The sequence below is a fragment of the Cupressus sempervirens genome, chromosome 3 (assembly GCF_028749045.1).
Source record: "Cupressus sempervirens isolate cs-2001-9-10 chromosome 3, ASM2874904v1, whole genome shotgun sequence".
In the NCBI taxonomy this organism is placed as follows: Eukaryota; Viridiplantae; Streptophyta; class Pinopsida; order Cupressales; family Cupressaceae; genus Cupressus; species Cupressus sempervirens.
This window is the reverse complement of record NC_143120.1, coordinates 1011410965-1011436708: the sequence shown is the minus strand read 5'-3', so window position 1 is coordinate 1011436708 and position 25744 is coordinate 1011410965. Positions and strand designations below refer to the sequence as shown.

At 37.4% G+C, this 25744-nt stretch overlaps 1 protein-coding gene across 1 annotated transcript in view; it reads right to left on the bottom strand.

The window, feature by feature from the left end:
- Positions 1-25338, bottom strand: part of LOC149570161 (CLP protease regulatory subunit CLPX1, mitochondrial-like) — an 87460-nt gene extending 62122 nt beyond the window's left edge. The window contains exons 1-4 of the mRNA XM_089822822.1: positions 24656-25338; positions 4837-4925; positions 4496-4590; positions 4228-4307 (exon numbers count right to left, since the gene is read on the bottom strand). Coding sequence (XP_089678948.1) covers positions 4228-4307; positions 4496-4590; positions 4837-4925; positions 24656-25291 — 900 coding nt within the window. The 5' untranslated portion in view covers positions 25292-25338. The remainder of the gene's footprint in view (positions 1-4227; positions 4308-4495; positions 4591-4836; positions 4926-24655) is intronic.
- Between the last annotated feature and the right edge of the window lie 406 nt (positions 25339-25744).

Below are 25744 nucleotides of genomic sequence, written 5' to 3'. Positions count from 1 at the left end.
TAAAGAAGATTCAAGTGGGAATGGAACATTGACTATTATTCCAACCCACAATGTAAAATTCTCACTCATTGTTACATTGTTCAACAATTTTGTATCAAATATGACAACTTCTGTCTAAGTTCCATCTAGCCCTTCTCATCCATTGAACGTCCAAACATTCATTTAGCTTAACAGTAGTAGCAAACATGTCCTTCAATTTTCTCAAACTTGTCCACAATACACCAATTATCTTGATTGAGTATGATTGCGCCACATGAATGAATCTATACGTCAAGTTTCATTCATCAAAGAGAGACTCATAGATGGTTCAAATGAATTCTTAAAAACCTCATTAACATCTCACAACTCAAATTCCCTTTGTTCACGCAAAGGTATTTGTTTGATCTTTTGATTAAACCTATATTTACACATCTTGCAATCTATATATTCCAAATTTATATCATTAGTGAATCCATTACAACATGGTTTACTCCCTCTGAAATGTAATCAAGATCCCCAAAGGTTGAGTGAATCATATCCTCGATATGCTCCCTCTCTTTTAAGGTTGCCTCAAATATCAACCTCCCTATAAATCTCAATCTCCATCTTTTCCTTAAAAGAACATACTCGAGAAAAAACAAAAGATCAAAGGAAAATATATATAAAAACATAAATAGTGAGTAGGAAAATGTAATACTCAATAATAATAACTACTTATCTCATATGTATGATTTCATAAACTGATTCCATATGAATTGAATAATACTTATCTAGACATATCAATGTTATCTCAAGTTTCCAATGATACAGTATACTATTAATGTTGCTTATATCATTTGATTTATAGGATCAATTATCAGACAGCTTGTCTAGATTAATATGAATTTTCCTTTAACATATATATATATATATATATGCAAATTTGCTCCAACATATAAACATATTATATGTAAGTAAAAAATGATAATAATGTTTGTAAAAATTTGGCTTAGGCTAGAATTCACCCAAGAACTAAAGAACTCAACACAAGCACACAGTAGACCAAAATAGACAGAGTATGATCAGAATGACGATATTCATTCAATAACTGGTTGAGAGTACACTAGGAGTGCCTGAATATAAAAGCCTCAGGAGAGCTTCTAGAATGCATAGAAGTCAGCATCATGATATGTCATACAACCAGGCACATGTCCATCAGATATGGATTATCCTCCATTGAGCACGGGATTAAGTGAGATGATGTAAGGATAAGCCTACAATGGTGTAGCACGCAAATCAATGGTGTAGACAACATGTGCTAAATAAGGAGTGCGGATAACTGTATTGTCATCATGACAACTCAATGAATGATGCATACTCCTGTGTTGTAGACACCATGTGCATAATTAGAGTTGCGTAACTCAATGAGAGTACACAAACTCCTAAGTGTCTCACCTAAAATAATAATAAAATAATGCAAAATAATTAAATAATGCATTAACCTAAGTAAAACTTAAGTGTAATATGTAAATACTTATTTACACCAACAATGTTCATACCTTATTAGGCCCATTACCCTAGACTTCACCTTTTAGATATGACTTTACCTACATAAATGGGACTAGGTGAGTTGGGGTCCTTGGTTGCTATTTGAAAAGTTCTCTGATCTCTGACTTTACTTTGTTCACGCGAGCAACTTTCATGTTAGTTGGTGACATGGAGGGTGAATGGTGACTGAATTGCTATCCACATTAATTCCTCGTCCCTATTTCATACACTTCTCTTCTTACTTCATCTTTATGATCAACAAATGAGATCATCCAATCACTTACATACAAAAGACAAGTCCATTGTGAAATTCAACTACATCTCTAATTTCCCAATGATGCATTCTACCATTAAGGGGGTAAGTGTGTATAATGTTGTCAAGGATTTGATAGCTTTTGCGAACCTTTGTACTCATTTGTTTGGTTCAAAAATACATGAGGTGCCCCAACTTCCTCCTTTCACATCGACATTAAAGGTGTCTTAAAAGGTCTTTCAAAATGGTTTAAAATGTTGATCGGGTCTAAATAAGATTCGTGGCACTTATTGGTATGTGTTTTGACCAAATTCGTAGCCATGTGTTTTGACCAACAACCTCCAAACAGAGCACTCAAGACTGTTTGGGGTCCAATGGAATGAGCCAATGAAGGCTGCCCTCATTTATTAATCGACTTAAGATGTCTGTCCATTCATGGGTGGGATTCATGTGGGTGATATAATCCATGTGTCAGCATTTACATTATGGTTTGGCCAATGGAATTGCAACTTTTAAAATGTCCCTTCTCCTCCTATTTCGTCACATCCATGTAGATATGTTTTGCAAGATGTGATGAATGTAAATATCTTTATAATAATTCCAATTAAGAAGTTATGTTGTTAATTAGTGAAGCCACGTCTGAGTACTTAGCAATCTCTATGCTAAGACAAAGTTGCCAAGCATAGGTGAGCCCAGGCAAGGCAAGACCAATTTGAAGATGTGGTGTGTTGCCTTATCGCCATGTATATGCGTATCCCATGCCAGGAGTCCAAAATTTGACTGGAGGATACTATTTGTGTTTGTTCAAACTTATAAGCTCTCTGTGCTTACCTTCTATAGGTTGTCGTCCTTCAATGATCATTCTTCTATCATACTTGTCTTCCAATGACGCACAAAGGAATTTAAGGAACCACAATGGCAGCATTATACCAACTATATAATATGCAATGATCTGGTAGCATCATTCCTTGGAACACAACCCTCGGAATTTGATTATTATATCACTGATAATAGAATTTTCATATCCTTACTTTTGGTACCCATATCACATGGGTCGAATTAGAGAAATTTAACTATATCTCTGCATTCTCAGTATGTAAGGGGACTGGTCGGATTAATGGGACTTACCTCCATGTTATTTTCCTTCAATCCCTCCAATCACACAACTCTGCCAGTTCCGTCCAACTTGACACCCCGGCCACTTGCGTTCGAGTCTGCAGATGCCACATATAATGGAATTTGAGTTATGCTTACTCTCTTGTTTTCCGATCGATGTCTCCTCTGTGTTGTTCAAATTATCGTGCTTGAGATGCTTGCTAAATATTCGAGATAGGTCTGTTTCGTTGATTCCGTCAGACTATCCCGAATATCTATTTCTCACGTTCACATGCCTTTTATGGTTCACTGTCTCATGTCAGACTTGTCTCTGTGTTCTCTATCCAGTCCACTCTTCTTATTTCTTCTGATTAAAATTCAAAATATCCTCTATTTCTCCCACATGCCTAGAGAAATCTTTGTAAATGCAATCCCCCACGAGAATAAGTATAGCCCCCCACATATATCTGCTTGTTTCTATTGTGATCACAATTTCTTTCAGCCTGTTAAAATGTTATCACAGGTTTCCTTGTATAGAGCAAAGAAATTCAGTGGTGCTGTACCAACTCTCTACGTACATTTGTTAGTTACACAAGTCCTCTGGTATCATCATTCTTTTCCAGCAGTTGGAAGGTTGATCTAAGATACTGCGATCTCTTTTGTATGGTCTGCAATCTCCAAACTCCTCTTACTCAATATCCAAATTCCTCTTACTCAAACTTCAGTGTCTCCATTCCATAGTTAAGAAACTCCTGATATATTAGGTAGAGATTTCTTACATTTGCAGTTGGCTCTGATACCATGTTAAGTAACATGGATCGTGCCTGCAAATGTAATTATATTGCCATTGTTATAAATATGTTCCAAATGCAGATTTGGATCTCACGTAAGTATGAAATAAGGAGATATGTCTCTTAAATAGACATGTCTCCAAGGTTTAAACATCATTAGTTAGTATAAAATAATAACTAACCATATGTATAATAAATACATTGTTATTATTATTATTATTATAATAATATATACATATTTAAAATATAATATATGTAATATATATATAATATATAATATATGTATATAAAGGAATATTTATGTCATCATCGATAATGAAACTCGTGATCATATCAACCTGACTGTAACTACAAACTTAACATGTTTCATATAACATCAACATTACATGAACAAACACAGAGAAGACTGTTGATTGGAAGATAGCATTTTATAAAACAGAAGAATGTCATCATGCTAAACATTACAAGATATGTGTAGATGTTAAGACACTTAAGACAAAATGCCATCTATATCAAAAGACAAAAACTGTTCATTGAAAGAGTATTAAAAGAATGGATAAAGCCCAAGGCAACAATCAATACCTGTGTCAAGGTTGTTGCATCAGCAATCACAAAGGGCACATTTACAAATCTGGCCAAGGTTTTTGCAAGTAGTGTCTTCCCTGTTTTTCCCAAAAAAAAAAGAAAACAGTTGTAACAGATAATCAGTCTAACTACATGTAATGAAAATTGTGAAGGTACCACTTAACTAACTATTTTCCAAGAGAATGCCTAAGTTCAGTATACTCTATTTGTGATAAGTGGTCAAAATCAACAATTGGGAGAAGTTTTGAATAGCTAAGGTAAATACCACAGCCAGTAGGACCCATTATAAGAACATTGCTTTTCTCCAGCTCCACATTATCGCCATCATCAGTTTCCTCCTGTTTATGGGACATGCCAGGCCTGCCATTCAAGACCAGTGCTCAAATTAGCTACCAAGAATATATAGCAGACATTAACCCAAGGGCCAAAAAGAAAGACAAAAAAATAACATTCATCACTCATTAATGATGTGAGTGATACTAGACCATTGATGATAAAATGTCAAAGGCCAATCTATATCAAAGAAATCAACAGCATATATTTATTTCATAATGACAAAAATCTAAAAGAAAATTCAGTGCTTAATTACATGTAATAATTGCTCACCCTTCAGTTAATACATCCACGAAATTCTCTCTCTTTATTGACTCATAATAAATCCGTTTGTAGTGATTATGTACTGCAACTGCTAGCACCTATCACAAGAAAGAGAATGTCAGAGCAGTTTACCAAGAAAATAGCACTTTAAAATGCTAATTTTTTATTTTTTTACGAAATTATCTAAGCTATGTACCTGCCATTTACTTAAACCTTTATCAGCATAGCATTGTTCAACATTTAGAGCATCTAGTAACAACTCTGACGTAGATAATACATTAATTAGCAATGTAGACCTTCAAAAAGGCATGTTGCTTACAAAACATGCATGGTGATTGCCAAATAATAATAGCAATAAGAGGATGTAAGAGGTTTGAGAAAGATCACCCCTCCTCACCTGATGGGAACAATAGAAGAACAATAAAAAAGATAAACCTTGACTGATGGGTTCAATCCTCATCATTAGGAGAAACAAGGAAGAACATTTAAAAGAAACAAATGATAACAGCATGCAAGGAATCCCATAGACTCAAGAGGCAGCAACTTGCAGCATTTCAGAACTGTGATTTACATGGTGCAAAAATAAGAAGAAAGCCCCAACCTATGGTATTATCACAGGCATTACTTCTGTTACTACTGCATTAAAACATTAAATTGTGATTATTCGTAAAAAGGCTAAGTTTTATGCCAATAGCTGATACGTAAATGTTAGTTAGAAATCGAATAATGATGAATGAGTTGTATGTTTTACAACAGAATCTCAATAACCATCCCTGAGAATAAAGAAATACAAAATATGGATGCATGATTGTTGATTCTATGAATTTATTCTTATAGTCCCCCTGACAGAAAGTCTTGTACACATAAATTCAACTCATCCTCTCTCAAATTAGCTAATCCTATGTAAAGCTTTATTCAGAGAACATGCTCCTGGAAGCAGATTTATCTGAGTAGCTGTTTTCCAGGTTCTTTGAAGATGACAATTCCTAAAAGGTTAATTATTGTCCTATTTCACTTTTGTCAATATTTATTTTTCACCAGACTTCTCTAGTCTGTGGATCACAGCAAGATATGCCACATCATATCATTGCACAGCACCTCATCGTGGTTTTTCTCTGATGCGGACAATCACCTTACATTACTCATTGAAAGTAATATAATGACTCTTTTCCAACCAAGACAATCTGTATGGATGCAGATTTAAGGTGTGCTTCAGATTCAACTTTTACATCATACCAGCTAATGTCCTTTTTTCCTCACATTCTGCCATGTATTCTGAGAGAAGATAATTTTCTTGTTGCCGAAGATAATTTTCTTGTTGCCATCAGAAGAAAACACTTTATAATGGATAATGAATTTGTTGGTCCTTCTGGTCCAAGATTTAACACCGCTAGCTTTGATCTCCAACCACCTAAAAGTAACCAGTTAGAAAAAAACTCTAGGATGAAACAGTTTATTAACACCAGTTCTGCAATGTTTTCCCTGCCTACTGCTAACCATGTGCAGAGGGATGCCCACGGGGTAGTCTTAAATGGGTGTGTGCAAAGGGGAGCTTAGGATAATGGCATAAATGTATGAGACAGCAAAGAACTTATAAAACATAATAACATTGACTCTATTAAAATATGTAATGTTTCTTTAATAGTCATCTTAAGCAGTTTTTAGTTTATTACATAATTCAGTTTTGTCTTCAGTTCACAATTGTTTCATAATAGAAACATCATCTTTGAAAATCTATATAAGGAGTTTTCATGTCCTTTGCTTCATACATCATTGATTTACTATAACAAGGTACCAGAGCAGGTCAATGGGATTTCACAAAATTTGGCAATTGTTTTAGAAAAATTCAAGCCTCTTCTGATCTGGAATTTTTTTTCTAGAAATTTATTTTTCAGATTTTTCAAAATAAACTCTGTTGGAGGTTTTATTAAATTTTTGTGGTTCGTCTTTGAAGATTTTTGCTGAAAATTGCAAGCTTGTGATGTGAATATCAGGATTTAACTGTGTGATTTTGAGTCGAACTCAATGACCCATGTTTCATGAGTAGTGATTCAACATGAATCCATCTCTCATGAGAATAAATGGAACACTTAGCACTCATTGGATCTAGGTGATGCTCACAGGGGTGAAGCACCGGGACTTCCCGGGAGGTCACCCATCCCAGTACTACTCCAGCCTGAGCGCACTTAACTACAGAGTTTCCTCCACAGTTAAACCCAAAGCTTGCAACCCCATTTGCAAAACCTTCACCAAGTGTTGTGCCTTATGAACCATTCATTAGAAAGCCCCTTAAGCTCATCAATTGATAAGTAGGACATGATTTCCACAGCTAGTCAAATTGTGATGTGAATATCAGGATTTAACTGTGTGATTTTGAGTCGAACTCGATGACCCATGTTTCATGAGTAGTGATTCAACATGAATCCATCTCTCATGAGAATAAATGGAACACTTAGCACTCATTGGATCTAGGTGATGCTCACAGGGGTGAAGCACCGGGACTTCCCGAGAGGTCACCCATCCCAGTATTGCAAGCTTGTCGAAGGTTTGATCGCATTATTTCCTACTTTGAGCAAAAGTCTCTGAATTTTTAGGGTTGCATGTACTTGTGTGTTTGTTGTATGTACTAGTGTGTTTGTTACATGTTCTTGCACGTTGCTCACACATGCTATTTACCACATCAAATCTCGTGTTTTGCCACATGAAGGCTTCTTTGATGAGCTTTCATAATTTTTCTCTAGAGAAATTCCTGATGAGTTTTCATGATTTTTTCCCTTAAAAAGAATTGAAGGCTTTTAATAATTTTTCCTAGTAAAAAAAACTTCTGATGGGTTTTCACAATTTTTCCCCTTAAAAATTGATGATGGACTTTCATGATTGTCCTCCCTTTAAAAATGTTTTCTAGTGAATTATAAAAAAATTGTCCCTTGAAAAAAAAAATTGGGTTTATAAGTTTTTCCTAAAAATTAAGGGCTTGCTCCTATCAAAAAGGGCTCTCTAGCTTTTATAAAAGGTTTTACTGCTTTTTCCTTTGAAATGATGTTTTCTAAGCTGATCCATCTCTTGGATTTTGTGTCAGCTATCTGCTTGGTTTTTCTTTTATTATCCTCAAAAATCATTTCTAGATTATCAATTCATAAAGTTGTGTGTGATTCCTTTACAGGTTTTTGCCAATTTTTCCAAGCAAAAAAGGCAACTTGTAATCTTGGGTTTGACGACTGTTTCCTCAAAAATCATTATTTTCTGTAGTCCATTTTTGGGTGTCCTGCTCTTTTGCAAAAGTTTGGAGGGTTTGCCTATTTTTCCTCTAAATCATGGCAATTGTTCATGGTGTGTGTCTCAAGCTGCAGGGAAGAACGGCTCTGTTATCCAACATCTAGTTGGAGATTTTGTGATGATATTTAGTAAGAGGTTTTGCAGATTTTGGGAGGTTAAGGGGCAAACTCATCTTAGTGGCAGCATTAGTGGCAGGCTCTTGTCTCTTGTTGCAGAGCATTCCAAAAAAGGGGGCAGCCTTCTCTTAATTTTTCTCTATAGATTTTGGCTACTCTTGGTCATTAACATTCTACAAATTCAGGGAGTGGCAGCAGCAGAATGATCTGAAGAATTTATAACCACAAGACATACAATATTTTGCAGGGTAGTTAGATGATGACCCTTGAGAGAGGGTATTACAATAATGTACGGTTTCTTTAAAGGTCATCTTAGTTAGTCTTTAGTTTATTAGGTAGTTTCTATTCTCACCTTTGGTTTGCAATTGTTTCATAATAGAAACATCGTCCTTGTAAATCTATGTAAGGAACTTTCATCTCCTTTGTTTAATACAACGTCAATTTACCATAACAAACCCCAATTTGATCTCCTGGCCTAACTCTGGTACTTGACAGGATGATAATGTCTCATTGGCAGTCTTAGATAGACTCAATCAACAATCCATAATGCTATTAAGACAAAAGACTACAACAAAAAGGAAGAAGCAGCAAGGGTCCTAGGATCACTAACTTATGATAGAGACACTAAGAGGAAGGTGCCCCCAACTTTAGGTCTCTTCCCATGGTAAATGGGTGGATTAAGGTAGAAAAGAAAATTTTGAAACAGAGGATAAAAAAGATCTTAGAGTTGTTAGAAGTAGCAGTTATCATTGCACCAAAAAATTTACCTTTGAACGTCCGATACAACCTCTAGACTTGTAGAAGACACAGGAGGTTGCTAAACCATGTCTCGAATCCTGTGAAGGACGCTGGTGCGCAACCAAGAATCCCCCTCCTAGCATTACTCAACATAACCTACGCAAATTTGAACCTATGACCACTCTCTAATACCACTTGATAGAAGTAGTGATTGTCATTGGACCAAAAGATTGAACTTTCAATGCCCAATACAACCACTAGACTTGCTGACGACTCGGGAGGTTGTTAAACCATGTTGCGATTCCTACAAGGAACGTTGGCACACTGCCAACAAGAGTCATGCTCTTAGAGGATAGAGAAAGATGATAGGCTATCAAAATGTTTTGATACATTTAAGAACCCAAAGGACGCCCCTCAAATGATGGTTACCAGTGAGTTTTAATTGCACTAGTTAGAATGTGAAGGTACTTGAGCCCCAAATAGGAAATATGTTGTGAGGAAGTCACTGAATGTTAATGAAGATGCCATACTTATACAAGAAGTCAAGGCTAATAAATTCTTACATTTATTTCGAACGATGCTACCTATTCCTTAACTAAACATGATGAAGGCATAGGGGGTTCAGTCATATTACTTTCTAATAGGTGAACTCAATTTGCGACTACCTCTAGTGTATACCTAAATTTGTCACCATTGAGAAGGAAAATAAGAATCTCGTCATTATCTCAAATTTCAATATATGCTCCCAATGAAAATGGGGAAAGAATTGATCTTTGGAGGTGGATGGGCAACCTTCATGATATCCCTTGGATTTTGGGAGAAACTTTTAACATGATTGAAAGTAGCAAGGACAAATTTGAGGGAATAGATATGGATTGGAAAGGTAATGGATGGTAGTTTGGTATAAAACGAAAATAAGCTCAACCTTTTAGATCCACCGGAAGGATTAAAAAGGGAAAACAAGAGCATTTGGTTCACATGGTGCAACTTCCAAAAAGGAAACAAGATAATATATTATAGAGTAGACAAATTCTATGATAACAAGAACATTTTTTACTTTGATCCAACTGATGATGGTAGTAGGGTTAAGAGTCTACCCTTGCTCCCTTTTAACTATCATCTTATCATGCCAAAAAAGTTGATAAATAACCAAAAATCTAAAAAAAATTAAGAGCACCAAGAAAGTTCTTTCGGATACCAAGCTGCTACAAGACGAGGATTGTAATGAGGCTGTCTTCACCCTAAGTGGCTGCTAAAAGAGAAGTCAGATATTAAAAGATGGAACACTGATGTCAACAGTTGATCTATTTTATGCCAAACCTTAGGATCTTAAAGAGAATCTTTTTAAATTTGAATTTTGTAGTACATAATAAAGTAATGTTATAATTAGAACTAGTTAAGCTTTTTTGGGTTGGGTAGTTAGGAAGCGAGGGGATGCATCTGTTGGTTTTTCCAACCAACGACCATTATATAAGAACTTCGGAATATGAATGATGTACTCATGTTTTTGGTAATCAACAAAGCAATAACATTTCCTCGCCATTTTGGTATTCTAGTACTAGTAATGATTATTATGTTGGTATTATTGAATCTATGTTACATTGTTGTGTAGAATCAATCTACATTTTGGCGTTGTTGCCGAAGTCTGAACCTAGAGGTCATCAACTAGGTAGGATGGAGTAATGGGAAGACCCTTCCTACCACATATACAAGTAACAAACAATGACGGAGAAGAGGAGGAAATAACAAAAGAAGATCAAGTGACACGAGATCTAGTGGTAGCCTGGGAAGTTTCAATTGACCAAACGTGAAAAGGGAAGCCCAAAAGAGAGCAGTTCCAGAAAGCATGGTAAGGGAAGAGCTTTTAGTACCACCAGCGGTGTACGATCTACTTGGTCAAATTCCTCAACTACTGGCAAGAAATTTGGTATGTGTGGAGGAAGAAAGAGCCGAAACAAAAAGAGAACGAAGAAGACAACAAGTGCTCGATCAATTCGCCAAAAGGACACGAGAACTGGAGTGTGACAATCCAAGGAAGATAGCCAGGCACTAAAACAATTCATGTCCTTGCTTCCAAATAAATATCCCAAGAGAGTGCCAGAGGAAGAAACCGAGGAAGAAGCCGCCCTGTGAACTCTGCATCTCCACCAACAGGAGCAAAGACGTCGCAACTTAAGGGGACTGGTGAACAACCCCCAAACTACAAATTAGATCGAAGAAAGGTTGGTTGAAAACACAATAGAAGGTATAGCCAACTTGGCTATTTCAGGAAACACCAGGAAAGAAGGGTGAAAGAATCCTAAAACCCCCGCACGAAGATAACATCACCAGGAACAAAGTTCCAACCACACAAAAGGAGAATCACAAGAGGAGGAAGATATTAGTAGACCACAAACCCACGGTTCTAGCCCACTAGAAGGGGGCATCCCGGCAAGAGGGAGCATCCCAACAAGAGGGAGCATCACAGTAGGAGGAGGCATCATGGCAAGAGGTGGAATCCCGGCAAGAGGAGGCATCCCGACAGGAGGAAAGAGTGGTAGGAAAATGGCGTTAGATAAACAAAAACTCCCTAGATTTAATGGGGAAGGATCGAAGAACTCCGCAAATCATTATACATGTATAACTATATGGTATAGCTATTGACTGGTATACAGACTTGGAGGCCACAAAGAACACAGGGAAGGACCTCCGGGACACCTTTGAGGAGGAATTTAGGCAACTTCATGACGATGATGAGATAGTCACTAAAATTTATAATACATGGCAAGGGAAAAATGAATTTGTCAAAGCATATAGCAAGAGACTCAAGGAATTGATAGGGAAGTTGGACAGCAAACCTGTGGATGGATTGAAAAAGAGGTGGTTCATCAAAGGGCTAACCTCGTCCTTAGGAAGAAAAATGAAAGTTGTATCACCATCATCCTTTGTCGACGAATGCACCCGCGCAATGGATATAGAAAGTGAGAACAAAACCTCCAAAGCCAAGAGACATGGTGGCAAGAGTGAAAGTTCAAAAGAGAGCGAGGATGAATCTAAGACCATCCAAGCCCTAAGGAAAGATATGATGTGGCTAATGAAGGAAGTAACAGGAACTAAGGAGAAAAGAGAAAGGAGGGAACTATGGTGCACTAATTGCAAAAAAGGAACATGTCTGCACAAAGCCTTATGTGACATCTGTCAGGTGTTAGGCCACACAATCATGGACAGTCCCTACAATCTAAAGCCACGAAATGCGCAAGCATTCTTCACACAAGGAAAACAATCCACATTGTCTTCCACCCCTCCACAAAACACAAATACAAAAGCTTCACCTGGAGGGTATAGAAACAATAGGCGAGGGAAGCAATAACAACACACCCAAGAGAGCAATCTAGTATGATTCTAAAGGAACACCCATGATTCAATGTAGGCAATGCAATGAATGGGGGCATTTTGCACGGGACTGCCAAAACAATGGAGGACAGAACAGAGGAATGTTGTGTAAATGGTGCAGACCAAGTAATCATGAGGATGCCAATTGCCCTAGACTAAAGGGGGTAAACATGCTCGATATTGCAAAAGCAGAAAGTGAAGTATTAGCTATCACAAGAATGTAGGCCAAGAAACTTGAATATCTGGATGTAGCTACAGAGAAAGAAAGATTTCAGGAAGCCCAAAAGGACATTAGAGATAACAAGACAAAGGAAGGGGAAGCAAGTACAATTAAACTCCCAAATACCCAGCCGATACCAAGCATCATGAAACAAGTACTAGAGACCACCATCACCATGAAGATTGTAGATCTGTTTGAAATGCTACCTCAATTGTGGGTAGCAATAACACAAGGAGCAAGTGTCAAAGCAGTACTCTCCAGGGAAGAGAAAAAACAGGAAGTGCAAGCAAGAAAAGAAACCAACACCCTATTCACCATAGGAATTGGAAGGACACCTGCAATGGTCGAAATGGAAATAATGGGATGTAAGCTATCAAATACTATCGTCGATGGAGGTTCCGATGTGAACGTCCTACCTAAGAAGCCTTGGAAGTTGGAAGGCAATAGGAAAACCTACACTTTGGCCACCCATATTCCAAATGGTGGGTGTAGACCGGCATGGAATTAAGCCAATAGAAACTTTGATGGGGAGGTAGTGATTGGTACACAATAGTTCCTCATGGACTTTGTGGTGATTATCCTAGAGAAGAAAGGGTATGATGAGTTGTTAGAGAGAGGATGGTTAGTCACAGCAAAGGCCACCCATAATTGGAAGAGAAATACCATGTCCATAGAGGTAGATTGGAGAAAGTACACAATAGATCTAAGGAACCAATCTATAAGTCAGGACCTGAAATCCGATTTAGAGGGAGAGGGAGAAGGAGGAGTAGAACCAGATGAAGAGGGAGTGCTCTAACTTAGAGAGTCCTCAGAAGATGAAACAAACTCCCTAAACGGCCTCTTTCACTAGCAGATGGGAGACTATGAAGTATTCTAGCTAGAGTGTAATATGTCGCAAATCAAAGAGGCTGAATCAGATGAAAGCTACCCAGCAGCCTATAAGGAATACATGGAAGGTATCACAACCCTCAATAATAAAACAGCACATATATTTGAGAAGAAAGTTTAATACAAGGAGGCTAAGTTGCAAACAATAAACCTAGGTGAGAAGGACCAACCCAAGGAGATTTACATAGGGGATGACTAGGATCCGGTGTTGAAGGTGGCAGCTTTTAAAATTTTCCTAGAATATGAGGACGTCTTTGCATGGACGTACAAGAACTTGAAAGGAGTGCCCCCAAAATTGCATGTCCATCGAATACCACTAATACCAGGAGCAAGACCAATGTGCAAACGGCCGTACCGAATGATAAGAACTATGCAACCAAGGTTCAATAAGAGATCACAACAATGCTCGAGGCTGGTATAATATTTGAAGTAAAAAGCAGTAAGTGGGTATCCCCTGTAGTTATATCAATGAAGAAGGACAAGAATCAAATTCGGATGTGTCAAGTTCAAATGCTTGAATGCAGTAACTATAAAATATCCTTTCCCAATCCCTTTTATTGATAGCATCCTAGAAGAGGTGGCCAGCCATGAAATGTACTCCTTCTTGGACGGGTTTTCATGATATAACCAAATTAACATTGCTGAGGAGGATAAGCTAAAAAACACATTTGTAGTTGAAGACAAGGTGTATGCTTATAACAGGATGCCATTTGGGTTGTGCAATGCACCAGCTAGCTTTCAAAGGATCATATTGCATATCTTCGATGGTATGTCTGTTGGGAATTTCCAAGCCTTCCTGGATGACTAGTCAATTTACAATGGAAAGAAGCACCACCTCAAGGTCATTGGAGAATGCATGGATCGATGTCAAAGGGCAAGCTGGCCTTGAATCCCAATAAATGCAGATTTATGGTTCTACAAGGCAGACTTCTAAGCCATACAGTATGCAAAGAAGGGTTGAAAACAGATCCTGACAAGATCAAAGTCACTCTAGATATAGAAGCTCCATTGGATGTAATTGGTGTCAAGTCCTTCTTGAGGGATGTAGCGTACAACAAAAGATTTATAAAAGGATTCGTGAAAGTATCTCTACCCTTAGACAAACTAACTAGAAAAGGAGAATGGTTTTCTTGGGAGGAAGAACAGGAGGAGGCTTTTTAGGAGCTAAAGAAGAGATTAGTGGGTGCTCTGATTTTCATATACCCTGACTGGAACAAAGAATTCCATGTCCATGTAGATGCATCTAATTATGCAATAGGCATCACCCTAGCACAAACTAGGAAGGAAGGATTGGATCATCTAGTGTACCTTATCAAAATTAGAGCGGAATTACAATACTATTGAAAGGGAAGCATTAGGTATGGTTTATGCAGTTCAGAAATGTAGGCATTAATTATTAGTTACGCCCTTTACATTTTTTGATGATCATCAAGCACTTATGTATCTCGTGAATAAATCTGTGATTCAAAAAAGAGTTATTAGGTGGCTAATTATGTTGCAAGAATTTACTTTCAACATCATAGTTCGGCTAAGGAAATGTCGTGTAATTGTCAACCAACTATCAAGAATCAAGTCAGGGGAAGCCTCAAGAAGCAGAGTAAACGAGGACTTCTCTAATGTCCATCGATTTCAAATTGTCATACTACCCTAATGGTACGAAGGGATCAGACAGTACCTGTCAACTGCTACCTTCTCGAGAGACATGCCAACAGCAAAGAGGAGAAAAATTGCACTTAAAAGCGGGACATTCCAGTTGATTAACGAACTGTTGTATAAGATGGGGCTGGATGAAGTATTAAGATGTGTCATGGAGGAAGAAATCCCGAGAGTTCTGAGAAGATCCCACAAAGGGTTAGCAAGAGGTCATATGGGAACTGATATGACAGTTCGAAAAGTGTTGTTGACTGAGTCTGGTGGCCCACAGTGTATGGAAATGCTCCAGAATGGTGCCCGAGTTGTGACGTGTGTCAAAGGGTAGGCAAACCTCTAAAAAGAGACTTTGTGCCACTATTTCCCTCACAACCACAAGAATTATTCGAACAATGGGGGTTGGACTTTATAGGGCCCTTGTCGGCTAGCAATAACCACATATTCAAATACATAGTGGTGGCAACGGAATATCTTACAAAATAGGCAGAGGCATGAGACCTCTCGGACAACACCGCACTGAGTACGACCAAATTTCTCTATGATAAGATAGTAAAAGGGTTTGGTATGCCACTACAATTAACAAGTAATAGAGGGGTGCACTTTGTCAATCAAGAAATCGAAACAATGACAAGTGAGTACAAAATTTTCTATTCTTTCTCTAGTCTGTACTATCTGAGGGCAAATGGCCAAGCAAAGGCCACAAACAAAATATTGGTAACAATTTTATACAAGACTTGTGGAGTTGAGAATAGAGAATGGGAGGAAAGGCTTCCAGCAGTTCTATGGGCTTATAGGACTACCTACAAGGCCACCACTGGACAAAGCCCTTTCACTTAATGTAAGGGCAAGCAGCGGTGATGCCAATGGAATATATGATGCTAAGTCTAAGAATAGCAAATGAACACAGACTAGGAGATTTGGAGAGTTTAAGCGAAAGACTCAATACTCTAATAAAACTATATGAAAGGACACTAGCTCAATGGGCGATGGCACAAAGAAGACGAAAATTCTAGCATGATAAAAATTTGAAGAACATGAATTTTAAGGAGGGCTAGCTAGTACTCAAATATAATGGTAAAAATGAAATAAAACCGAGCAAGCTCAAAATAAGATGGCTAGGACCGTAACGAATTCTGGAAGTAAAGGACAATGAAGCAATAAAGTTGTCTACCTTGGATAATAACCCCATAAAGGACCTAGTCAACGGGTCCAAATTAAAACGCTATAAGGAAAGGGCGGAGTCAAGTTCTATCTATTGTATAGGCATACAAGAAAACAAAGACAAAGGGTAATAAGTAAAAGAAAAAGCTAAAGAAAATATAGTAAATTTTCACCTTGGCTTGTATAAATCCAATGGGAAGGAGAGGAAAACATTATACTAAGGGAGACTTGCCAAAGTATCGGTGTACATGTATGGAAGACTAGAAGAGTTGCACCAAGGAGAAGAGCAAGTGTTGTAAGCAGAATTGGTGTCCAAAGTATAGTACGTCGGATCAAGAGGAGAAACAAGGTGCAGACGACAGCCTAGCAAGTAGAAGGGACCCATACGAACACCAGACTCATACACAAATTGTCAAGCTTATTCCGCATACACAAAGGATGACATAAAGTTGGCGTACGAGCTACACAAAGGGGGGTCATGTGAGTTGGAGCTACCATATGGATTGGAGAAATAAGGAGTACCGTACGAGGTAGAGGGACAAGGTGTGACATATAGACTACAAGTACACAAAGAGTCGTACAAGAAACACACGGCAATTCAATCATACGAGCTGGAGAGGTCAGCGTACGAACTGAAAGGGGCAGCGTACTACACACTCGTGTACAGAGAAGAGAAAGCATTGTATGCAGTAGTGTGGAGTCGTACAAGCAGAAAAGGACGACATATGGAGACACTTGGTAGAATAGAAGCATTATCAAAGAAGAACTGCACGACTAACGGACAAGAAGCATATTTTGAAAACAATACCATTCAAAGAAGGAATCAAACGCAGCCACCTAGAGAACAAAAACTATTGGAAGATTAAAAGTAGTTAGATACTTGCACAACACGAGAAAATAGTAAAGATAAGTATTGAGAGCCCCAGCAGAGGCAAAATCATTGATTCCAAGAAGGGCAATGAAGTCTTGCAGGTGAGGGAGAAGAAGATGTCCACTGAAAAGAACAAAGGAAAAATTGTGGAAAAGACTACTACGTATAATGTCACTTTTGAAAGTGTCTTGGGAAGCAAATGTCACACCTAGTGGGAAAATACAGAAGATAATCACTCCCTCAAAAAGGCCCTACGCAGACCGAAGGTAGACAAAATAGCTTTCATGCCCTTCTTTTTTTAAGTAGTGTGAATCTATATTACGAACCATGGTGGTAGGCTCTGATACGAAAGCTCATAAGTTCATAGTCTAGTAATCCCAGCTAACTCTAACAATCTATTACTTGACTAAAGAGATAAACAAGGTTTTCGGCATTCCCAACCAAGGACAAGAATTGACAAAAATCCTAATGAAAATGGAGGAAAAAAAGAGTGGCTAGAGTTAATGTGCAGAAAAGATCTCAGAACAGAGGAGCGGGAGAGCATTCTCAACAAAAAGAATATCCAAGGCCTAAAGAAAATCTTGATAGCCAGTGAAGAATGATGATGCATTGTAGACTTGGTTAAAAGCAAGCTTATAGCCAAAAGTCGTATATCAGAGATTGCCCTATGGATGTTACCTGTGGTGGATGGATTAAATAGGGGACAAGTGTATAATTGGGCAGAGTTTCTCTCAGAAAGATCACAAGAATTCATGGAGTTGAAGCATAAGGCATTCTACATGCCACACCATGCCATAGCCTTATTCTTGGAAGCCGTTCGTACTCAGGTAGTCGTTAAACATAGAGGGGCATTGGTTCCAACAAATAGAGTGGAACCCTACAAACCAGCCATGATATATTGGGTTCCATGATATATTGGGTTCACATGGACACTTTCGCAATAAGAGAAGCACGGAAAAAGAAACCAATACAGGTAGTCGTACAAGTAGCGCCTATTGAGAGCTCAAGTCAAGAAGAGACTATGGAGGGCAGTTCCGAGGAGGATAAGACTAGCATAGACACATCTTCAAATTCGGAGAACGAAGAAATCTGTTTCAGCGACTTGAAGGACACGCCTGGATATCACTTTTCTACCAATAATAGAAGGACCATCGCCAAGCGAGGTATCTAAGTATACCGAGATTCACTAAGGTGAGATTAAGAGTGTTGAAGCCAAGAGTACAAAAGAAGCTCATACAGGTCCGCAATAGGAAAGCAAATGTACCAACATTGCAACGGAGGCATTTGTACTATGACTAGTACGTAAGAGGGGCATACCACCACTAGTACGAAGGGAGGTGTCCATACCATGGAGGGCAACAATACAAAGGAGGGTAAAGGCAGTAGACAACCAAAGGTTCCTCCATGGGGAGCAACAACAATTTCATTGCTAGGAGTGGTAAACTTGGTTCTTGCAAATCAGCAGACTCATACTAAAGTGATAAATCTTAGGTATCAGAGAAAGTGTGGGCATAAGGTAAGACTGCACACCCTGCAAGGTATAGAAGTAGCACATCCTATTGCCTTGGTCGTACAACCCACGAAAAAAATGTATGCGCAGAATGAGAAACAAGCAAAAGAAACCAAAATGGCACCAATTGAGGAGGACATACTAGTCGAGGCAGAAGAAGCCAGAATAGCACGAATTGAGGAGATAGTATTAGAGGAGGCAAATAAATTGCTTAAAGAAGAGGGGATGGTACCTCCACCTTCACCGACCCCCTGGAGGTAACAAGAAGACAAAACAAAATACAAAGTGAGAGCAAGGGACCTTCAAAGGTGAAGACAAAGCAGAAAAATTTCTCCAAGAATTACAAGTTATGGAACATACTACTAAGGAGATTATAAAACAAGCTAAGAGTCAGAACCTTGAGGCCATAGCTAGAGCAATTGAATCCTTAGTAGCATTCATGAAGGACTGCCATACAAATTGGGGGTTACTTCAGCAGGATAGGTACAAGCAGAAGAAAATAGCTGCAGATGGACTACCCGATACACCATACCTCTAGCCAAGGAACAGCCATCTCTCTTACATGCACTTGTAAAAATGGAAGTAGCATTCAGAAGGACATACTTGGAACATTAGCAGGAAAAGCAATTGGTAGGACGATTGGCAAGGCAAGGGGAGGTAGAAAAAGTTGCTCTAGAGGACAAGTGTAAGGTAGAGAAAGCTGCCCTAGAAGAGAAATTCACAACAGCAGGCAAAAAAGATGGCTGCATTGTGTGTTCTGCAAGAAGTTTGTGCCAAACAAAAGACAACTGAACAAAATCTTCTACACCTCTGTGGAGCCTCGAGTCCAAGGATGTCTTCACAGCCTCCTTGAAATCTTATTTTCCTTTTGTTCTATTTGGTAGTCATTTGGAAGATGACTTTTCTTTTCTTTTCTTTTTTTGGGGGGGGGGGATAAAGTAGTATGTAATAAACTAATGTTGTAATTAGAACTAGTTGAGCTTTGTCAGGTTGGGTTCCGTTGGTTTTCCCAACCAACCGGCCATTATATAAGAACTTTGGAATATGGATGATGTACTCATGTTTTTGGTAGTTAATAAAGTAATAACATTTCCTCACCATTTTGGTATTCTGGAACTAGTAATGAATATTATGTTGGTATAATTGAATCCATGTTACATTGTTGTGTACATTTTGTGTTGTGAACCAATCTACGAATATGACCTACAAAATGGCACATTTAACATAAAACCTGAAAGAAAAACCAATCTGAAACAAAACCTTATTGAGAAAGCTGCAACATATCCAAACACACATACTACAAACTAGAGCATCAATGAACTAGGTAGGCAATGTCCACAAAGGATCAATATTTTAATTTAGAGACATTAAGGAGAAGAACATAAAAGAAAAAATTGGCAATGTTTGTTCATAAAATAATCTTATTACTAACCCAACAAAGGTTGAATATCAATTCCATTGCTTCTACAAAAAACTCTTTACATCTAAGGGTAATAACGCTCAAGTGTCACAATGATCAAATTTTTTGTATAATACCAAAAGAAAATCTCCAAGGAAATTGCACTCCTAAAAAGGATATTCAAGTGCTAAGTAATGATAAATTTCTAGGCACAGATGGTCTTCTCATGGAATTCCACAAGAAAAGAGTGGAAATGGTGAGTGATTGCTTGTTGCGAGTCTTCAAAGAAGCCATTAATAGTGGCTCCTAAAGTAGTAACATCAACAAAGGAATAATCAAACTACCACCTAAAGAGGGTTACAAGCCCTTAAATTCTGGAGAGCCATTACCCTTATAAATGTCTCATACAAGATTCTTGCTAAGATTTTAGCCCTAAGATTGGTAGATATTCTCCCTTCCTTTACCAATAACACACAAATTTTACTTCTTAAAGGGAGATATTTACTCAAAACTCCCTTACCAACTAGAAAGTCATGTTTGCAATTGCTTCACATGCTAGTTTTTATCTCTTAAGTAATCAATCATGAGCCCCAAGATAAATGGTCTTTCCCCTCACAAACAAGGGCAGACCTAAGTATTCAATTTGTGCAAAACCTTAGCATGAAGAATACAAGTATGCCAAATAACTTTGTCTTACAATCTCTATTACTCCTCTGTGTGGTTATCCAATAGCTATCAAATATACAAGACCCAAAAGATAATCAAGCAATTCATATGATTTGACGGAAAAGGAAACAAAAAGAACTACTCAAGTAGGTGGGTCTAGAGTTGTGTAAAGAAATAGGAGGTATAAACTTAAAGATTTATAGAAATGGCATAGCCCTACCTATAAGATGGATACTAAAAGCCATGAAAGCAAATGAGCCATGGAAGTTCTACAAAGGAACATATCTCGTTGTTTGTGCCAAAACAAGCCGAAGCTTCCAAAAAAAGACAAAGCTTTGGAAGCTTCTTCCCTTTTGTGGCTTTTTGTTTGCTAGCTTTTCTATCTCCCCTGTTGGTTCTTAATGTCTCCGAAAGCCTATGGAGAGCCTGAAAACTTACTAGAGATATAACGAAAAATAGAAATAGTATCTTACAGATAATATTTAATAATAAAATTAGTTTCCACCCCTATAGATCCCTATGGTGGAATTAATTTCATTAAGGTAAACCCTAGCTCAGCTCCAAGGTAGTTCAGAAAAGTCTTGCTTTAAGAAAGGCATCAAGTCCCTCAATGGCATTCTATGTAATGAGCAATTGAGATCTTGGGCCTCCTTAGGCTCTGAATTTGATTTTCTTCCATCCCACCAGAGGACATACTCAATTACCCATTCATTGTGGTCCTAACAGTGATATTTTTCTGTATTTTCACATGGTTTGATGGATCTGACCTGGACCGAGTTGGCACCAAAACCGTATAAAATTCCCTGCTGGAACCCATGGACATCACACTATCTAAATAATCTGGAACCTGAAATTGTCTGGCAAGCAGTGGTGCAAAATATTCCCTTTATTGTGGTCTAATGTACCTTAACCTAAGAAAGCATGCCTTAAACAGTTAATGATGTTGTAAAAATTAACATGTTCTTTCTCTTCCACTGGTTTGAATAATTGCATGAGCTGCGAGAAACCTTAAACCATCCAAATATTTTCTTTGAATGTTTCTACGCTAAAGAAATATAGTATCTCTTCTGTGCTAACATGAATGGAAAGAGGGGAAAAAGGTAGAGTCAGGTGGCAGGAAATTTCATGTGGTAGTCTACCTGATAATGACATGTATTTTAATTGTTTTTGGCTTCTTCTTTCAACTGAAATTCTATGTTTTTATCTATAAACAGAAATAAGGAATGTTTCCAAGGCAGTAGAAGGGTATTTAGTGAGTCTAATCACTCAACTTTCACGATATTTCAATGTCTGTGACTATTACTATGGAGATATTTAAAAGAAAGTTTGTCCAACTGATAAAGATTGGCACTGTGGATGTGAACACAAGAGAAATAAAATAAGTCATGCATTGGCCTTTCGATAGATCAGACATCCCCTTCCTAAGGAGTTACGGTGAATTTCAGAGGCAATACAACAGCACATACTCTGTAGAGACACTGAAAAGATATATGGATAAGAGTGAGACGACAAATTTTCATGTCAAGGATTTTTCGGTTGAAGTGGTGATATCCAACAAGGACCTATAGGAAATTTAATATCCTCTGGGGTAGAATTATTTAGACTGCTATAGCGACTACAAAAATTTCAAGGAACAGCCATGAACAGCTACAATTTTGTCAAATATATTCAATGTTGTGCTCTAATGGCAATTTTCTAGCTATAAAAAGCTACAATTTAGCATTTAGATTAGTCATTTCCTAACTATAAATGTTTCCTTTGGATATGCTTACATCCCTTACTGGCCTTGCATGGCCAGCAATCTGTATTATGATTTATCAGATATTAGTGGCATAGGTTATGTGTGCTCTCACAAGTAGTTGCATAGCCCTTATGAAATAAACAGGTTACATATGATATAGTTTTTGGCATATTACTAAATCTATTTTCAATCAAAAAAATGCTCCAGCAACTATGAACAGAAAATGTCTTCATATTTGACACTGTGGTTCCATTTAATAAAATTGTTGATTATTTTAAAACCTCGCAAAACTGAGAAGCATTAAAAGAACACAAAATACCACAAGCTTACACCACAAACCTTCAATTTCCATAACATCATTAAGATGGGGGGAAGGAAATGAAAATAAAATTAAAAAATAAAAATTCATACCATACAGAGACCTTCAGTAAAACACAATTGCAAATTCTTATTATATTTACACTGTACAAAGACTAAAAAAATCAATATAGAAATATTAATATTTTACAATACAAACTATCAGCTTGAGTAAATTGAAAATTCTTAACAAAATTTAAGAAAATCAAAGGAAAATCGAAGGAAAGAGGTAGACAAAACGTTCATTTTTTATATTGTGCACAATTGCAAGTTTCTGAATTTTGAAAGGCATCTATAATTAGCAAAGAAACCTTCAAGCTGACAAAATTGCACGGTTACAGAGTGCATTTTATGAAAACTAATGAGAAAGCTCATACAATGGAATATTCATATTCAGAACGACAAACCTTCAGTTTTCAAGCTTGAAAAATCATCATTAATACTCCATTGAGCTAAAGTTGAAAGGGTGGAAAGATTTCCATTGTTTACACCAATCTCATAAAATTCCAAATTCACAATAAAGATGAGAAAAAATAAGGGAAAGAAGGTACAAATTAAATTTTTGGAGACCTTAAATTTCATAAAGTTGCAGAATATTATTAAGTTTAGTATTAGTGAAGTAAAAAGAAAAGCAGAAAAAAAAATCTTCATAATCACAGCTGCAACCTCCAATTAAACAAAACTGACTAAAACAATTGTAGAAGACAGCGAAGGCTAATGTGAAAATGGGGTACAGAACCGTCCATATTTTTAGCTAGAGACCTTAAATTATGATTATGACTCAAGAAAGCTATAGAATAAGTAGGGAAAGCCGTCATCGCCAATTATTCTACATAGTAGACATTTGACGTAACAAAATTGCACGCTATTACTATTCAAACTTGAATTTTCTTAACAAAGACTCAAATCACTGATATCTTACACTAAAAACCTGCTCTTTAGAAAATTTACAAATTCAAATTAAATTTCGGAAAGCTAAAGAAAATGAAAAGTAGTGAATAAATATACATGAGTTAAAGCTAGGCGTGATCCATCGTAAAGCACTAAATAGGACAATTAACCATTCCAAATTAGAGAAAAGATAAATTGTAGAAAAAAATTGCAAGTAATTATTGACCTAGAAGAAAAATGGGGAAGCTTTTAAAAAGAATTCACGTCCTTATGAACCTAAAGGGAAAAAATCAAAATGCTTTTAGAATAAATGCAAATCATTATTTACTATAGTTAATAAACTAAGTTGAAAATCCAGCTGATCCGAAATTTTTTGCCAGCCAGATTTTTCTGAATCGTATATAATTTTCTTTTTCCTATAAAAAATTTACTATTTTTATTTACTAAAATCCAGATTTCAGTATCTTTTTGTCCTCCTGAGCCTGGCAAATTTTCGAACCTCGTTCGAAGGTTATTTAACTTGAAAGGCAATAGAACAGAAACAATGTTTGTATTTAATAATTAAGACCTGAGTCCAGCCAGCTAGATAACACAGGAATGATGGAGAATTCCGGCGATAACAAAAAGGATTTAAACCCTCGAGAACAACTAGACACGCACCAATCCAGAGCAAGCTTCACCGTCTCATTCAAGAAACTGTGAAATGAACGCATTAAATACCGAGGCAGATCGCTGTTTTAGCCCCGTGGGCAAGGGTTCCTTCTAAAAGACACTGAAAACTCCAATTACTGAAGGGATAAAGCTAGAAAAAAAAAGGTGCACATTATATAACAAAACTGCAAATTCTTACAAAGTTTTAGTAAGGCTTAGGAAAAAATATGTTCTTGAAACCTTCAAATTAACAAAATTGAACGAAATTATTAATGTTTAGCAAATCTAACGCTGAAAGGGAGGGTTAAAATTCACTGAAACCTTTTTAGCACGCTCCTGGCCGATTACAAACTTGTCAAGGGCCTCGCAAATTTCCCTTGGAGTAGGCAAAGCCTTGCCAAGAGTCGAACCACCCCAACTTTCCTTCCCGACACCGCCTCCCCCCGTCCCGCCAGTGGCAGGACGCGCGCGCACCAGATTTGTATTCGGAAGGAACGGCGGATTCGGTGGTTTTTCAACCGGCACAGCCGGTGGCACGTTCGGCCCGTTCTCAAGATGCAAATCCGCGGTGAGCTTGAAATCTCGCTTACATTCTCCTAAAACTCCAAACTGTGCAAGCGTTCTCAAATTCAGGTAATTTAACCTCGACGGCAAACAATAACTATTTACAGGATTAAATGCAGAAAGCTTTGTAGAATACAGACGACGGCAGTAAATTTCAGTCATAAATCGGCTACTGTTGCTTCTATTTGGCAAGCTGTTTCGAATCCCAGCTAGTCCTAGTTCTGCCAGCCGTTTCCATCGCCCCATTGTAGTTTCTCTTAAAAAATTTGTTAGCTGAACAGTGGGATTCAACCCTGCAACCTGAGGGGTCTCGTAAATTATGGCGGCAATATGATAATTTTTGTCCGGGTAATAGAACAAAGAGTGACAATTTCTAATTCGTGGGCAGAACATGGATATGAAAATAAAATTCCTCCGGACGAATCTTCCCGGAGGCCCGCAGCAATGAAATGTGTTTTTGATGATTTATCTATAAAGTTTTGTTCACAATCTCCTAATTTTCTCTATAAATAGAGATTACATATAAAGATTGCGATTATGGTGACGTCGTCTAATATACTTCGTGTTGGAAAATGTGTCTTGGTTTTTTTTTGCCTTGAAATACACTTTCGATTCTGCAGTGCAAGTATGTTGCCCTCGCACTGAAAAGATATTAAGAAGATTCTCGGAGAGGATTTTATGTCATGAAAGCATTCCCATTTGAAACTATAGAAATCTATGGTCAATAAAGATATAAAAACATATAATATGTTTTTAATTAATTCATATTTTTGTATTTGGTAGTGGAATCTTTGAATATGAGTTAATGTGATGGAGTAGGTATTTATTTTATACATGATTAGATGA